Source organism: Hemiscyllium ocellatum, chromosome 21 (assembly GCF_020745735.1).
Source record: "Hemiscyllium ocellatum isolate sHemOce1 chromosome 21, sHemOce1.pat.X.cur, whole genome shotgun sequence".
In the NCBI taxonomy this organism is placed as follows: Eukaryota; Metazoa; Chordata; class Chondrichthyes; order Orectolobiformes; family Hemiscylliidae; genus Hemiscyllium; species Hemiscyllium ocellatum.
In genome coordinates this window covers 19,591,644-19,609,772 of record NC_083421.1, presented here as the reverse complement: position 1 = coordinate 19,609,772, position 18,129 = coordinate 19,591,644, and the positions used below count along the sequence as shown (strand labels likewise).

The window sequence follows — 18,129 nt, the reverse complement described above, 5'->3', positions numbered from 1 at the left end:
ATAACATTCCCTGAAATACTCCTGATAAAAGGCATTGTACAAATGGAAATTGTCATTGCTGAAAGTATATGGTAGTCCCTCAGAACAACAATGGAAAGAACCTGCACATGAAGTCTTTTAACATGACCAGTAGTTCCCAGTTTTGACTATCACCAGCCATTGATGTATGAGAAATATTTACAGATTGATAACCAGCCTGGCTGTGTTTAGATTAGATTACTTACAGTGTGAAAACAGGCCCTTCGGCCCAACAAGTCCACACCGACCTGCCGAAGCGTATACCACCCAGACCCATACTCCTACATTTACCCCTTCACCTAACACTGTGGGTAATTTAGCATGGCCAATTCACTTAACCTGCACATTTTTGGATTGTGGGAGGAAACTGGAGCACCCGGAGGAAACCCACACAGACATGGGGAGAACGTGCAAACTCCGCACAGAGAGTCGCCTAAGGCGGGAATTGAACCCGGGTCTCTGGCGCTGTGAGGCAGCAGTGCTAACCACTGTACCATCGTGCCGCCCTAGGACCATCAAACCCTGAAGCAGGAACCGAACCTCCGTCTTCTGGCCCAAGTTAAGGATGCTTCAAGAGAAAAGACCTCCACAACGTGGAGAGGGCAGGAGGTCAAAAGTGGTAAAACTGAAGGAAACAAACTACAAAATGTCTGTTTTAAGGATACAGAACTGAAATAGTGAGAGATTGCACAATGATAATGATCCAAAGGGATAGCAAATGTGCAAGTATGATGATATGACGTCATGCAAGTCCATTAGATGGAATGGTTTCTTTGGTCTGATCATGAAGAGTTCTGATGGTGTTACACTCATTTGGGAAGTGTATGCTGATAATCGAGCTCATTGTTCCCACAGCCACCACAATGTTGAATTACCTAATTAGACCAGCAAATTGATCAGTTCGCCTGATGAACTACAATTCAGAAAATGCAATTCATACCAGGTTTTATCATGAATAAGAAAATAATTATTTATTGCAAACAAACATACTCTTTAACAACAAACAAAAATAAAAGATTACTGACTAATGAGAATTATATATAGCTGGGTCAAATACTGTCTTCCAGAGTATTTCATATGGCGAAGTTTAATTTACAGCTCAATAAGGAGCTGCCCTGTTCCTCCCATGTGTGCTGCTGCAGACTGGCTGTGAGCCTATACAGCAGTGAATGTGGATGAGAAACAGCCTGTTACAAGAGGAGCAATGAGCAGCCCAAAGCCTCGAACAATGGTGGTGAGACCACAGGCTGGCATTGGGAATAGGCAGCTTTCCCCTTTCACTGTAGGTCTTTGGCATCTGCATTTTTTTCTAGGAACAAAAGGAGCAGGAGCTAGATCTGTGGAGGGGATTTTGAGGGGGGGTGGGGGTCTCAGATGGATTGTGCTCTTCCGTAGGCACTATTTTGAAGCAGTCATTTATGGACAGCTTGTGGTAGATGGTGTTCTGCCAGCCTGCCTTGCTCTTCTCATACAAGAATAAGTTCTTGACCATGCACTGGTAGCCCTGGCTGAGGTTTCAATGTCGAGGTGGCCATGGCAATCAAAGCCAATGAGAGTATGGGATCGGGAGCGGTGGGGAAAGTGGGTGTGTGTGTGTGTGGGGGGTGTGTGTGTGTGTGTGTGTGTGTGTGTGTGTGTGTGTGTGTGTGTGTGTGTGTGTGTGTTGTCACCTCCTCCTAGATGGTCAGGTACAATCAGCTGAAATGACTGCCGTCGCCAAACTTCAGGGAGGCTCTATGGTCAGAGCCTGGGCTAAGTTATCAGGCAGATCCCAGACAACTCTCCCTGCACAACATACCAACACTATTCCCAACAGTGACTCCCAATTTCATAAGTCACTGTTGTGCATGGACTTTGGAGATTTCCCTGAGCACACAGCAAACTTGGTGATACATGAACATCTCACAATAGATTCCCATCTCCGAGACCTACGGCGCACAGTTGGTGTTACAACACATCTTCAACAACTTTTTGAAGCAGTTTTGCTATTCAAGGTCATTAATTTCCTTGGCAAAATTTGTTTCTTTTAAACAAAAAAGTTCTCCTTAAGAATGGCTTGAGCCCAAAGTCCCATGAAGTTAAATGAGACAAACTAAACGAAGTGTGGAATGGGGGCTGGAGTGGGTGGTTAAAAAAAAAGATGGAAAGGTCTAACAGGATGGAAAAGGGGAAAACAAAGGAGGGCAAATAGACTGAGACAGGAGGAACCTCCAAGCTTAAAGTCCAACTCATTTTCAGCTAAATTCCACAGAGGCCAATTCAGCTCAGCATAGCCTACTACAGTCATTTAGGATTATTGAAACCAGGAAAAAGGGGTGACGACATTCTCATAGTTGTCACCCTCTCTTCTGGGGACCATGAATTGGGTTGACTCTCTCTCTCTACCTCTGCTTCCTAATAACCAAAAAAGTGAAAATTAACTAAACTCTGCTGTCTGGAACTTTTTAATGATCATTTCTATTATTTATTCATTTAGCTTAACCGTTTAGAGTTTCTGATTTTTTTTTTGATTGAGTTCGTGTTTGTCATTGTGGCCCTACCCAGACCTCCACCAGAAAATGAGAAAAATTGCATGTGCTCCCCTCAATACACTGATTTGAAACCCCAAATGCATGCACACTCATTCAAATAAGACAAAATAAAAAAAAACGACACAAAAGAGTGGAAACATATCAAGAAGGGAAACAAATTCTAGTGGTCAACTGTCCAGTCCCACAAGGTGGAGAGTTATTTGTCAGTTCCCTTGATTCAGTAGCTGATCAGGTAGGCCTAGGTATTGTCTTGTCCCAAAATTCAGAGTCTTTAAGTTTTTCTTTGCTCACACAGAGTTAGAGAGAGGAATGTTTACTGTTTGCCTCTGGCTGCACAGTATTTGAATGTAGCTGGACCAATCCACGGGCTGTCATCAGATAGTTTTCCTCGATGCTATTGTTTTTTATACCTTAACTTTACTGCACCAAAAGCAACACTGTCCTGTGCAGTCAAAATTATACACTACAATATCCCACTTGATTTACAAATTGCAAAGCTTTCTCATACTATGATTATAGAGCAATATCAGACTTTCATTTCCTGGTTTAATAGTCCAAAAGGGAAAAAAAAAGTGGTCCCTTACAATGGTAAGTTAGTGCAAATACCTTCAAACTAGAACAAGGTAATGCATTCTGTGAAAAAGGTCTGAGATTTGCTCAGTCACTTACCTTGGCAGAATGATATAAAACAGGGCGGGTAGGGGGAGCGAGAGAGAGACACACAGACAGAAACACAGACAGACAGACAGACAGACAGAAAGGGAGTCACAGAGACATACAGCATGGAAACATACCCTTCGGTCCAACTTTTCAAGCTGGCCAGATATCCTAACCTAATCTAGTTCCACTTGCCAGCACCTGGCCCATATCCCTCCAAACCCTTCCTATTCATATACCCATCCATTTGCCATTTAAATGCTGTAATTGTATCAGCCTCCAGCACATCCTCTGGCAGCTCATTCCACACACATACCATCCTCTGCGTGAAAACGTTGCCCCTTAGGTCCATTTTATATCTTTTCTCTCTCATCCTAAGCCTATGTTCTCTAGTTCTGGACTCCCCCACCCCACGGAAAAGACCTAGTCTATTTATCCTAACCATGCTCCCCATGATTTTATAAACCTCTAAAAAGGTCATCCCTCAGCCTCCATGCTCAGGAAAAACAGCCCCAACATACCAAATGCCTTCTTCACTATCCTATCCACCTGCAACTCTACTTTCAAGGAGCTATGAACCTACACTCCAAGGTCTCTTTCTTCAGCAACATTCCCTCAGACCTTACCATTAAGTCCTGCTCAATTTGAGAGAGAGTGAGCGCGAGAGACACACACAAACCATAAGAGTGAGTAAAACTCATGGCATTGATTACAAGTAACAAATATTCCAAAAATGCAAAGATCTCCCAATTTGATATATCTGGTCCTTCCTTAGCATTCAGCACATTGTTCCGTATAGAATAGAAAATGGAAATTTAAAAAATTGAATACCAAATGTGGATGGATCTTCCTTAAAACATGCCAAGAATTCACATATAGTTCTTGATTATTTTGCTGTAAATTCCTTGTGAATAAAACTTGGTAGGGAGATGACCAATTATCTGCAAACAAGTCAGTATTCATAGACAAGTGAACTTTAAAAACAAATAATGCACATTTTAATCAGGATTATGAGAAAACATAATTCCTCAGCCAGTAAGGGATAAAAAGATATCACATTTTTGGTTACTGTTGTCCTAATCAGAACACAATTCAATGTTCACAACATACTGTAAAATTCATAGTACATTGTGTCGATAACACTGAAACATGCAGCATCCATGGATCTTTTCAATAAGCAATGTGTGTAAAGTGAAATAGAGAGAAAAAAAATCAATTACAATCACATTGATAACTTTGTTAAATAAACTGATAAGAATTTCAGTTCCTCCTGCCCTTTGTTTACAAATGGCTCAAGGTGGGGTGTGTTTGCTGAGTCACAGTTCAGTTCCTGCCTCTGCCAGTATTGACAACGATCTGCAACTGTTCCCACTTGTTGAGCATTTGTAACTTCCTGTTATTAACCTGAATTAGTTACAAGGCTACAAAGGCTTTGTGCACAATCAAAACACAGATTAAGAACCATGCTTCAGGAGTCCCAGTCCATTCTTTACAGACAATAAGTAGTCTCCACAACTGGTAGTACAATTATTCCCCTCCTCAATTTAAAAACCATCAAGATCCCAGGAGAGAATGCCTGATCAGTACAAGTCAGGTATTAGGCAGAGGTGTTAAATTCTAAAACGTTTTAACAGGAAAAGCAGAAAAAAAGTCCTTCTCACAGGATAATTACTAAGTGAGGAAAGGCCAAAATCCATTGGATCTTATACTGCAGGCTTTTAGGAAAGAACAAGACAGCCATCCCTAAACAGAAGTATAATTCTAAAGATACTAACACAGATATAGCATTAAAAGAATTTGCAAAGTAAGCCTCAAATGAACATCAGCTATCGATATTGCTCAGTCACTGATCGTAGGGATAAAAGTAAAGATTGTCTGAGAGGTGTCAGACTTTCAGATCAGTGATAGGATTTACTCACTGTGGAAAATCTACTCCTGGGTGCCTGCAGAAGTTTGTACCACAGAGTTCAGGTACACTTACAAGTGTTTCATTTCTCCCCCATAAGTTGTTATCTCACTCCCTACCAAAGACATCTATAAGCAGACTTCTGCCACAGATCTTGGTGTAGAAGAATCCTGGTGAATCTTCGTTATGAAGACAAGCAAATTTCTTGTAGTTACTGCTGAGCGGACAGTGCTGCTGCATCAATATTCCTTCCAAATTATGGCTCTGGATCACAAGTCACAGCAGGAAACAAGCCACAAGTTCAGTCATGGATCTGTTCCACCAATCTAATGAAGGAAGAAAATAAAATTAGTGTGCAGAAAAGCACTTCTTTCAATTACAAGATGAAGATTTTGCAGCTGAAAATGTGCTGCTGGAAAAGCGCAGCAGGTCAGGCAGCATCCAAAGAGCAGGAGAATCGACGTTTCGGGCATGAGCCCTTCTTCAGGAAGCTCTGATCTCCAGCATCTGCAGTCCTCACTTTCTCCATGAAGATTTTGCATCCAAGAATGAATTTTTTTTTTAAACAAAAAGCAATTATTTTTCCTCCGTTGTCTGGAAGTGATGCAATCGTAAAAAATACTCAGTTTCCAGGATTTCTGTCATTAACATTAAACATATACCTTCCTTTATGATTAGGATGACATTAGGTGAAATAGTTTGGAAAACATCTACCAGAAGCATTAATTGTGAAAACTAAGAAGGGCTGCAGGTTCTGGATGTGGATGTGAGGATGAAAGTTCCAATCTGCACTTTGCTGAATTGATCCAATAACTTTAATTTCACTGTAAGCAGGTAACACGTGACAATACGACTGACTATAAAAATCAATATCAGGACTGGTTAAAAATCTTTAGACTCCATCTAAAGACATTCTTTATCAATGGTGACTGACTCTTCACTTTCTGATTATTAAAATGTTAACATTAAGTTTTGTTAAGTTTTGTGCTTCATTTTACATTGATAGAAATAAGCATTTATTTTGGAAGAAGTTAACTTTAAGAAATGAACAGATTAATTGTTAATGCGCCAGGTTCCTGATACAGGTGGTAGCACATGGAAAGAGATCAACTCCCAGTTTGACTAAACTAGCCTGGAGTGAGTCTGACAACCTGGACTCAGTGCTGAAATAGCTATCTAAGATTTGCGCGAGATAGGGATCCATTATGGAGCTGCATCTATACAGAAACTTTCAGGATGACTCCATGAAGATATTGCCCTATGTATTTAAATAAAAATTGGAGGTGGCATGAGGGACAAGTGCTGTTGTAAATGGGCTGCAACCTATGAGGTGGTCTTGGTGGGTACTTCTCACTGTGCCGAGGTTGCAGCCTGTGGAATGTTCAGAGCATACATGTGAAGGAGCAACTGTACAGGAGCTTCGGAACTATTACAATGCCACAGTAAGCACAGGAAAAGAGGTTACACAATGACAGTGAGAGAAGCAGAACTGGAGGTTGCGGGAGAAACTGGCCATTACAACACGCATAGAGGAGATGCTGTTGGAGTCTCATGGTGAATGGGTGATGAAGTGATGTAGTCCAGTGATGAAGTGAGGTAGGAAGGAGGACCTTGGGGTGGGATTGCAAATGGCATCCATTTACAATTGAAAGAGGCATTAATTAGGAATGCTTAGAGAAGTGTGTATTGATATATAGTATGCTGTGAGGCATTGGTGCTTTGTTATCTTGGAGGCTCTCCTGTCTTGGAGAGGAAAGAATGATTGCATGTTGGAAAGTGTGAAATACAAACAAAAAGTAATATCTCGTAATGCAGCCCATTTGGAAGGCTGTGAAATTCATCCCAAAATGTCGAAGCTAGCCTTTACCTTCTTTATTTGTCACCTGCATAGGCACAAACACAGTTGCCGCTGGAATCTCTGGGGGTCTAATAGCAGCCTCTGAGGAAGAAGTGGAAACCTCTGTGTGCTCCACATCCCAGCTCTGCACCCAGTACAGATCATAGCACTCCAGGAGGGAACTGAGCGTCAGAATGAGAGAAATGAGAAGCAAATGAAGGTACATCGCAGTTCAACCGGCCACTGCCAGAAACTGAGATGGAGCAGGAATCTGGCAGATAGAGGAATGCTAGATATGAGTCAGTCACCTGCAAGGCAGCAGATGTAGGACATTCTATGTGAAATATACAGAGATACTAGAGGAATTGTGCACTCTGGCATCAAGCTTGGCAGAATCTGTCCAAGCAATGAGTGCTGTGATGATCCAATCAACATGACTTAATCCTCTGACAGGTGAGAGGTCAAAAGGCATCAGGGAGAAACAACATCCAAAGGTATAACTCCAAAGGGTGAAGAAGCCTCAGAGTACATCTGCCATATTACAGATAAGGGGGTCTATGGGTCAGTAACCTGTCTCCATTGCTGCAGGCAGCAAAGGACAACCACCATGCCGTACTGTTCTGAAAAGACTCAATGAACCTCCATCCACATGAGTTCATTCATAGTTTGTATTTTTTGCAAAGCTACTGAGGCTCTGTGTAAATAAATGTTTTTGTTGAACATCGAAGAAGAGTACTTAAAATCATAGAATCCCTAGAGTGTAGAAATCTACAGCAAACACCCACAATAAGGAACACTCTCAAATTCACACACTGAAGAGAGCCACCAGATTAGTGATGGCATTTTGAGCAGACCAATGGTGGACATGACCATGCTGTGACTCTCATTGTATCGGTGTTCAGATTTAGCCTTGGTATCTCCAACAGGTAATCTGAGTCACTTCTTCAAAGGCTAGCCTTTGAGATCCAGCAGCCACCCATCAGGTCAGAGTGGGAAAGACCACAAGCTACAGGCTGAGAGAGAGAGGGCAAGGGTGGACTGTGGAAAAGGCTGTTCGAAACAACGTTAAAATGGAACTCATATTACAAATCCAGGCAGAGGTGAAAACAGCATGACTTAGAAACAGGATTTCCTGTGCTTTGAATATAGGACTGATGTTAGCAACAGTGAGGCAACTAAACTGCATGAAGTGACAGCTTCCAAAGCTGTAGTCTAAGATGATATAGCTGGACACTAAGATGGCCCAAGGATCAACAATGCTGCCCATTAATATTTAAAGTCACAGCTCAGATGTTCCAACTCGACAGACAACATGGATAGTGTAAGTTACCTTTCTGATCAAGGATCCTGATTCAGCAGTTAGATTTGGGAAGCCGGTACACTCCGCCGGAATATACTAGTTGGTGGTCCTTCACTTTCTTCTGCAAGAATGCCTGAAGCTCCTGCATGTCAATCTCAGCCATTACTGGCCCCGTCATCACAAACATCTTGAGCATGGTGTGAATACGTTCCAGTGGTAAGCTCTCTAGATTGGTCAGCATACCCTGGATATATGTCCAAAACAGCTGTGAAACACAAATTAACAAGCTTCAATTAAATAATGCACCAAAACATGTCATACCAGAACCGCTGCTCAAACAGAGGACTCTTTCTGGAAATCCAGAACCACAACTTTGTATTTCATCCAGCCATTTGCCCCCAGGGCCTCATGATTTAGCTGAAACAGGGAGTGCCAGCTGCTATGCCAAGTGGCACTATTTTGAAGGGGAGTGCCCTAGCCAATATAATTAATCTCCGAACCATATCACTATTACCTGGTCACAATAATGATGCTCATGGGATCTGGATTTATGCAAGTTGGCTGGCATGTTTCCTACATTAGTAGCTGTGCTTCAAAAGTACTTCACAGGCTTTAAAGTGTTTTGGGACATCTTGTTGCCTCAGGCGACTGTCTGTGTGGAGTTTGCACATTCTCCCCATGTCTGTGTGGGTTTCCTCCGGGTGCTCTGGTTTCCTCCCACAGTCCAAAGATGTGCGGGTCAGGTGAATTGGCCATGCTAAATTGCGCATAGTGTTAGGTAAGGGGCAAATGTAGAGGTATGGGTGGGTTGCGCTTCGGCGGGTCGGTGTGGACTTGTTGGGCCGAAGGGCCTGTTTCCACACTGTAAATAATCTAATCTAATCTAATCTTGTTGCTGTACAAAACACCATAAAAATGTCAGCCTTTCTTTATTTCTCACATGTAAGAGACACTAGCCCCATTTTCACATGAGGCCCCCACACACCCGAGGTCATTGGTATCAGGATGGATACTGATGAGTCCACAGCATTTTGCTATTGCTGGGGTGTTTCTCAGGGAATTTGCAATCACCTCAATGTCAGGTATAGTAAAGGAGATATAGAATTTACCTTGATCATTTTATCAAGGGCTACAAGACTAGCAAATTATTCGCATGCAATGTATTATAACATAACTTACTAAAACTGCTGTACCTGCAATTCCTCTTCTTTCTGATCAGCCTGGGAAGCCATAGCAGAGTCTCCCTCTTCATCACTATCAATCAAAACCATTTTCTCCTGCTGATCCTTCTGTTCCTCCTCAATCACTGTAAATGTATCTGTGGGATCCTCTTTTAGGACTCCCTGCTGCTGCCAAAGTGCAATTTTCCTTCGCAGGGCAACGACAGGAACTTTAAGTGCATCACTGAGCTCGTCCAGAGTCCAGGTACCTGTGAATACACACATTCAACAAAAACTCGGCTTTAGTTGTGCAGTAGCACATCATGTCTAATCTCCTCATGAGTACATTTAATTTATGGCCTTCATCATGTTCAATTTCAATATCATATGCAGTTCTCAAGGGAATGCAATAATTATCAGAAAAGGAAGTCACTGGATCCTATGAAATAATTACTTTATTAGGATTATACTATAGGCCTATCAATAGTCAGGACAAATTGAGAAGCAAATTTGTAAGGAAATCTCAGATATCTGTAAGAATAACAGGGCTGTCATGGTAGGGGATTTTAACTTTCCAAACATAGACTGGGACTGGCATAGTATTAACAACTTGGATGGAGAGGAATTTGTTAAATGTGTACAAGAAAATTTTCTGATTCAATATGTTGATGTACCTACGAAAGAAAGAGCAAAACCTGACCCTCTTTTCTGAAAAAATAGCAGGGTAGGTGTCTGTTGTGTCAGTGGGGGAGCACTTTGGGATCAGCGACCATAATTCTATTAGTTTTATAATAGCTATGAAAAAGGACAGAGCTGATCTAAAAGTTAAAGGTCTCAACTGGAATGAAGGCCAATTTTCACAGTATTAAGCAGGAATGTTCAAAAGTTGATTGAGGAGGGTATTTGCAAGGAAAGGGACAGTTGGAAAGTGAAAGGTCTTCAAAAATGACATAACGAGAGTTCAGAGTCAGTATGTTCCTGTTGGAACGAAGGGCAAGCTGGTAGGTGTAGGGAATGCTGGATGGCGAGAAAAATTGAGGTTCTGGTCAATAAAAAGGAGGCGGCATATATCAGCTGGGATCGAGTGAGTGTAAGGGCAGTAGGAGTACCCCAGAACTACGTGTGAAGCTAGGGAAGAAATTGTGGGGCACCTAGCAGAGATATTTGTAGCACCAACAGACACAGGTTAGGTGCTAGAAGATTGCATGTCTCAATAGGAGAAAGTGAGGACTGCAGATGCTGGAGATCAGAGTTCAGAGTATGGGTCTGGAAAAGCACAGCAGGTCAGGCAGCATCCAAGGAGCAGTAGAATCAACGTCCGGGCATAAACCCTTCATCAGCTCCTTGAATGCTGCCTGACCTGCTCTGCTTTTCCAATATTACACTCTCGAATCCTGTCTCACTAACTTGATTGATTTATTTTTTGAAGAGGCAGCACAGAAGATTGATGAAGGCAAGAGCAGTGGACATTGTCTATCGTATAGGAGGTATGGTCACTAAGTTTGCAGATGACGCCAAAATTGGTCATGTGCTGGGTGGTGAAGAAGGTTATCTCAGAGTATGTTAAAAAATCACACAACACTAGGTTATAGTCCAACGGGTTTACTTGGAAGCACTAGGTTTCAGAGCGCTGCTCCTTCACCAGGCACCTCCAAGTCATCTCAGAGTACAACGGGGCCTTGATCAGATGGACCAATGGGCCAAGCAGTGACAGATGAAGTATATTGCAGATAAATAGGAGGTGTTGAGGCAAACCAGAGTAGGACTTATACAGTTAATGTTAGACTCCTGGGGAGTGTTGCCAAACAAAGAGACCAAGGGGTTCAGGTGTGTAGTTCCTTGAAAATGGAGTCACAGGTAGACAAGGTGTTGAAGAAGGTGTTTGTCATGCTTGTCTTCATTGGTCAGTGCACTGAATATAGGAATTGCAACGTCATGTTGCAGCTGTACATGACATTGGCAAGGCCAGTATTAGAATGCTGCATTCAATTCTGGTCTCCCTGTTTTAAGCAAAATAGAATAGAATAGAATAGAACCCCTACAGTGGAAACAGGCCATTAGGCCCAACAAGTCCACACCAAACCTCTGGAGAGTACCCTACTAGACTACATTTATCCCTGACTAATGCACATCCCTGAACACTATGGGTAATTTAGCATGGCCGATTCACTAAACTGCATATCTTTGGATTGTGGGAAGAAACTGGAGCAGCCGGAGGAAACCCATGTAGACACAAGGAAAATGTGCAAACGCCACACAGACAGGTGCCCGAGGTCAGAACTGAACCCAGGTTCCTATCACTGTGAGGTAGCAGTGCTAACCACTGAGCCACTGTACCACCATGTTAAATTTGGGCTCAGAAAAAAAATTACAAGGATGTTGTTGGAATTGGAGGACATGAGCTATGGGAAGAGGCTAAATAGACTGGGGCTTTTTTTTTTCCCTGAAGCATAGGCTGAGGGGTGACCTATAGAAGTTTATAGGGTCATGATGAGTGTGGAAAGGATGAATCGCTAAGGTTCTTTTCCCAGGGTAGGTTTAAGGTGAGGGGGAAAAGATTTAAATGTGTGCAGAGGGGCAACTTTCTCTCGCATACACTGGTGTGTATGGAATGACCTGCCAAAGGAGGAGATGGCAGATATAATTACAATTAAAAGGCAGCTGGATAGGTACATGAATAAGAAAGATTTGGAGGGATATGCATTGAAAGTATGGTGCTGGAAAAGCACAGCAGGTCAAGCAGCATCTGAGGAGCAGGAGAGTCAATGTTGCGGATTAAGGGCTTTTGCCCGAAATGTCAACTCTCCTGCTCCTCAGATGCTGCCTGACCTGCTGTGCTTTTCCAGCACCACTCTCGACTCTAATCTCCAGCATCTGCAGTCCTCATCTTCTCCTTGGAAGGACATGTGCCAAATGCTGGCAAATGGGAATAGATCAGTTTAGGATATCTGGTCGGCATGGACACGTTGGACAAAAGGGTCTGTTTCTGTGGTGTATAACTTTATGTCTATAATTTCTCCAATGCCTGACAAGTTGTGCTAATGAGGAATGGAACCATAGTTGCTAGATTTAAACACTGGCCTGTGATTAATGAGTTGTGCTGATGTAACTGGTCTTAGCTTCCAAGTTAAGAAGCATGAACAAGGGAGAAGATAAAAAAAAATCAACATTTCAACAGTAGTAGACTCGCCAACTTTAAGGGCATTTAAATGGTTATTGGATAAACAGATGGATGAAAACAGAATAGTGTAGAATAGATAGGCATCAGATTGGTTCCACAGGTCAAAGAATCTGTATTGCGCTGTAATATCCTATATCTAACCAGGCCTCTCACAGCTGACTAGTAGAATCCCCAGAGGGAGGGCAGGGTTGGGATCAGCTATGATGCCCCATGGAGTTGCATAACACATTAACAGGAACCTCAATTATCCAAACTTCAGATTATCCGGCAAGATCACAGGGTCCCGATGCTTGGCTAAAATTGTTATCCAGCATTCGATTATTCAAAATATTACCTGTCCATGTTATTCGGGCAATCAAGGTTCCTCTATATAGAGATGGAAATAGGAGAAAATTGGCTGGGGAAAAGAAAAGCATCTTTTTTTCCAATGTCACCCATCATAGGCTCTAATGTGCTTCAAAATCCTCTTCCCTGATCATTTAAATGAGAAAGTAATATTGACAATGATTGGAAGGAGTTAAAAACAAGGTTTTCTATGTCATTGAATGGAAATTGGCATATATGACACAGTCCCAGTGCTTTAGAAAGTATTGTGCTCCAGATGTTCTGAGTTTAATTGTGATAAATTTTCATTCCCTAATAATGAGGCAGCAACACTCACTCTTCTGTTGGAAGTGCATAATGATAGCAGCATGGACAGGTGAGACAGATACAGATAATGTTCGATCTGCCAGCTCGATCTCCAGGTCAACATTTCCCAGATGAGGCTTCCAGTTCAGTGATCTCATGGCCTGAAAGAAAGTGATAAAACTATGTGCCATAACCACAAGAGACACCAATGCATTCGTCCTTGGAGTCATAATAAATCTATTTCTAGGCTTCTGAATACTCATTACTCAATCACTGGGGGGAAAAAAACTGCTCTAAGGATTCAATCAAAATCCTTAGAGCATCACCAATATCTTTTTAACAACCAAAGAAACTGATTATATAAAATCTAAATACTAGCCATTTTACATTCCTTCCAAGATTTCATGAACTTAAGTAACATTAATTTTAAGAAAAATTCAAGTAATTGGCACAGACTATGCTCACAGCGACTAAGAATCCATTCAGGATCAAAATAAAAGTCTAGCAGTTTGATTTTTTTTTCATGTTCACTTCCTCAAATGTGAACACAAACTGTGGAACCTGTTATTATGAAGCCGCAACGTAAAAACAGAGCACAACAAACTCTGAATCTTCATCAAAACCTTCTTTCACACACCCTGACCATGCATATGGTTACAATGTCAAAAAATGCCCTCTATTAGAAATCAATACACTGCAAAAGAACATAAAAGGATCTAGCTTACAAGGGAGCAGTTACAGAAGAGTCTTGTTTAGTACAAATTACATTCAAGACACTCACTGTCCCCTATTAGTGGAGCAATGGGTGCAAGTTTACTCTGTGCACTTTCCCATCACTACTTCCAGTCATACATCATGTGACTTGGGCAGACTCAGTTCGGAGGAAAGGTCACTGGACCCAAAACATTAACTCTAATTTCTCTTCACAAATGCTGCCAGACCCACTGAGGTTTTCCGGCAACTTCTATTTTTGCTTCTGATTTACATCAATTGCAGTTCTCTGGTTTTTTATTTGGTTAAAAATACTTGCTCACTCAAAAATTGCTTCTTACCTTCCCGGTAAGCAGTTAGACTGGCTGAAGATAGTCCTCCTATTGCTTGTCTAGGATATCTGAACAATGGAAACAAGCTGCTTGCATGTTCAATGAGCTACAAGTTTCACCTGTAGTCACCAAAGAAAGTCATTGATAAATTCTCAGTACTAACCTTTAATTTCTCATACTTCTTGGTATAAGCATCCATTGCTTCTTTCACTTCAGTAGGGAGCTCCAGTTTTTCCTCTTTCAAAGGTGGCCAGAACTCACCAGACAGAATCATTGCATTCAGGTGTAAAGGAGTCTCTTGGTCCTCCTCGTGAATGTGGCTATTTATCCTTCGAGAATCAGCCACATCCTGTACACAAAATCCAAAGTTTAAGATCTGTTTTCAAGGAGATCAGCAATTGCAGTGTTTAGATCATAAGACACAGGAACAGAAATTAGGCTATTCAGCCCACTGAGTCTGCACTGCCATTCAATCATGGCAGATAGGTTTTTTCAACCCCATTCTCTCGCTTTCTCCTCGTAACTTTTGATCCCTTGACAATCAAGAACCAATCTTTCTCTGTTTTAAATATACTCAATGACCTGGCAATGAAATCGACAGATTCACCACTCTCTAGCTGAAGAAGCTTCACCTCATCTCTGACCTAAAGGATCTACCCTTTACTCTAAAGCTGTGCCCTCCGGCTCTAGTCTCTCCTGCCTATGAAAACATCTTCCCAATGTCTATTCTGTCCAGGCCATTCAGTATTCTGTAAGTTTCAATCAGATCCCACCTCACCCTTCTTAACGCTGAGCAAAATCCCAGAGTCCTTAAACATTCCTCATACGTTAAGACTTTCATTCCTGGGATCATTGATGTAAACCTTCTCTGGACCCTTTCCAGGGCCAGTGTGCTCTTCCTGAAGTATGGGGCCCAAAATTGGGCGCATTACTCTTAATGTGGTCTGACCAGAGCTTTATAAAACCTCAGAAGTATATCCCTGCTTTTTATATTACTGAATGAATGTCACCATTGCCCTTAATAAGCTTTGCTTATTAACACATAATTGCCACACGGGCATTTTCCGAGTGGTGGAAAAACAAACAATAAAGACTATTCACAACAGTGTCTTCTCTTCCTGTCTCACAATACATTTAAAAAACAGAAGCAATCTGTAAGTATTCTTATGCAAGCTCCAGAAGTTGGTTAAAGAGCCACATGGAGGCTTGGACATTCCTGTACAACTAATGAATGGTACATGATACAAGAAAACCTCAACGCAGGAAAGGGAATTCGGAATGTTAATTTCTGAATCAATTACCTGTGTTTCATTTTAAGACTTGAGGGGAATAGTTGAATGCTCCCACATTGAATGTGCTCGTGTGTGGGGTGAGGGTGTCACTGTCCATCCCTGCAGAAGGTGGTGGTAAGCTGCCTTAAAAGAGCCACTACAGTCTTTGGGGTGCAAGACAACCACCTGATGAAAAGCAGCGCTTTGAAAGCTACTGCTTCCAAATAAACCTATTGACTATAACCTGGTATTGTGTGATTTTTAACTTTGTCCACTCCAGTCCAACACCAGCGCCTCCAAATCATAAATTCTAGTAAAACTGGAGTAAATCTTCAAAGAGCATAAGTTCAACAAATTACACACACTGCATGGTTGTGGGAAATAGTTTGCCCCATGTGTCTGCTGTTAGAAAGAGACAATTATACAGATGGATGCTCATTTTAACAGTAGACTAAATTCAAAGTTTGGGAGAAGATTTGTAGCTCGGGGGCTCGTTGTTGTGGTTCTGTTTGCCCAGCTGGGAATTTGTGTTGCAAACGTTTCGTCCCCTGTCTAGGTGACATCCTCAGTGCTTGGGAGCCTCCTGGGAAGCGCTTCTGTGATAGTTCCTCCTGCATTTATAGTGGTTTGTCTCTGCCGCTTCCAGTTGTCAGTTCCAGCTAGCCGCTGCAGTGGCCGGTATATTGGGTCCAGGTCGATGTGTTTGTTGATAGAATCTGTGGATGAGTGCCATGCCTCTAGGAATTCCCTGGCTGTTCTCTGTTTAGCTTGCCCTATAATAGTAGTGTTGTCCCAGTCAAGTTCATGTTGCTTGTCATCTGCGTGTGTGGCTACTAAGGATAGCTGGTTGTGTCGTTTCGTAGCTAGTTGGTGTTCATGGATGCGGATCGTTAGCTGTCTTCCTGTTTGTCCTATGTAGTGTTTTGTGCAGTCCTTGCATGAGATTTTGTACACTACAGTGGTTTTGCTCTTGCTGGGTATCGGGTCCTTCACTCTGGTGAGTTGTTGTCTGAGAGTGGCTGTTATGAGTCCTAGTGGTCGCAGTAGTCTGGCTGTCAGTTCGGAAATGCTCCTGATGTATGGTAGTGTGACTAGTCCTTTGGGTTGCGGCATGTTATTGTTACACAGCACACAAACCAACAGCCACTCTCAGACAACAACTCACCAGAATGAAGGACCCGATACCCAGCATGAGCAAAACCACTGTAGTATACAAAATCTCATGCAAGGACTGCACAAAACACTACATAGGACAAACAGGAAGACAGCTAACGATCCGCATCCATGAACACCAACTAGCTACGAAACGACACGACCAGCTATCCTTAGTAGCCACACACGCAGATGACAAGCAACATGAGCTTGACTGGGACAACACTACTATTATAGGGCAAGCCAAACAGAGAACAGCCAGGGAATTCCTAGAGGCATGGCACTCATCCACAGATTCTATCAACAAACACATCGACCTGGACCCAATATACCGGCCACTGCAGCGGCCAGCTGGAACTGACAACTGGAAGCGGCAGAGACAAACCACTATAAATGCAGGAGGAACTATCACAGAAGCGCTTCACGGGAGGCTCCCAAGCACTGAGGATGTCACCGAGACAGGGGATGAAACATTTGCAACACAAATTCCCAGCTCGGAGAACAGAACCACAACAGTAGACTAAATTGACATTTGATTAAAACTGAAAATGCACAGTAGGTCAATCAGCACTACATAAAGTGCCTTGCCTGTCCATTTCATTACCTTGATCACTTAAGACTACTTTTTAAACCTCCCAGTTGTGCTGAAAACAGCACTAAATACTCAGTTCTCATCTTCAAGTAATTCCTCACTGTTGTAACATTTTAGTGAAAATAAATTTCATTCACCCAACACTTCTTTAGGATTTCCATCTACCCAAAAGGGCAAATACTCCAACACAAGTAACTTCAAAATTGTAATTGTACAAGAGAAGACACTACTGCAGGTTAAATTACCTGGTGCACAAAGTACCTGATAAACTTAAACCGTTTTAACTTGCAATTCTTTCACTGACCTTTAACATGACCTCACAGAAGTGCATCTGAGCCTCTCCAAAACGCAGCTTGAGCAACTCCAGATTTCGAATTTCCCTGTGGTGAAGCAGTCACATCAGATTGACAAGATATGAATAATCAGAATATGCAGTGACTCAAGCAGTTCCAATAGAAGCAAAATAGACAACAGGTTCCAGAACATTCTCACAAACATGGTCATTAACTGCAAAAAAGACTATAAAAGGTCTGAAAAAATATAGTAACCTTTGGGCATTCTGAATGCAATGATTTTATATGGAACTTAGATATAGCATGAATTTGCTACAAATGCACTGTTCCAATTTAAACAAACACAGTTTGTATCATTACTTTCTCTCGGTGAATATACTTCAAATATACACAAAGTTTAAATGATTGGATTTTTGAATTTACCACTGAAATGGGAGCAGGGTTTGTGCGCAGTGGTAGCAATTCCATGTCAGGGAAGAGGTGCATGAATCAAACCCTGCCCCAACAATACTCTCTGACTCTGAATTTTGGCTCAAGATCTCATGGATACTTTCCAAA

At 42.0% G+C, this 18,129-nt stretch overlaps 1 protein-coding gene across 3 annotated transcripts in view; it reads right to left on the bottom strand.

Annotated features, from left to right (window-relative positions):
* Positions 1–18,129, bottom strand: part of anapc2 (anaphase promoting complex subunit 2) — a 109,847-nt gene that overhangs the window by 45,034 nt on the left and 46,684 nt on the right. Inside the window, exons 9-14 of one of the 3 annotated variants that reach the window (XM_060841264.1) lie at positions 17,583–17,658; positions 14,427–14,612; positions 13,252–13,381; positions 9,443–9,678; positions 8,280–8,514; positions 4,247–5,438 (exon numbers count right to left, since the gene is read on the bottom strand). In XM_060841264.1, the coding sequence (XP_060697247.1) occupies positions 8,302–8,514; positions 9,443–9,678; positions 13,252–13,381; positions 14,427–14,612; positions 17,583–17,658 (841 nt within the window). In that variant the 3' untranslated portion in view covers positions 4,247–5,438; positions 8,280–8,301. Of the gene's footprint in view, positions 1–4,246; positions 5,439–8,279; positions 8,515–9,428; positions 9,679–13,251; positions 13,382–14,426; positions 14,613–17,582; positions 17,659–18,129 lie in introns of those variants that run through there. The other 2 variants (XM_060841265.1, XM_060841266.1) reach the window with 2 other exon arrangements.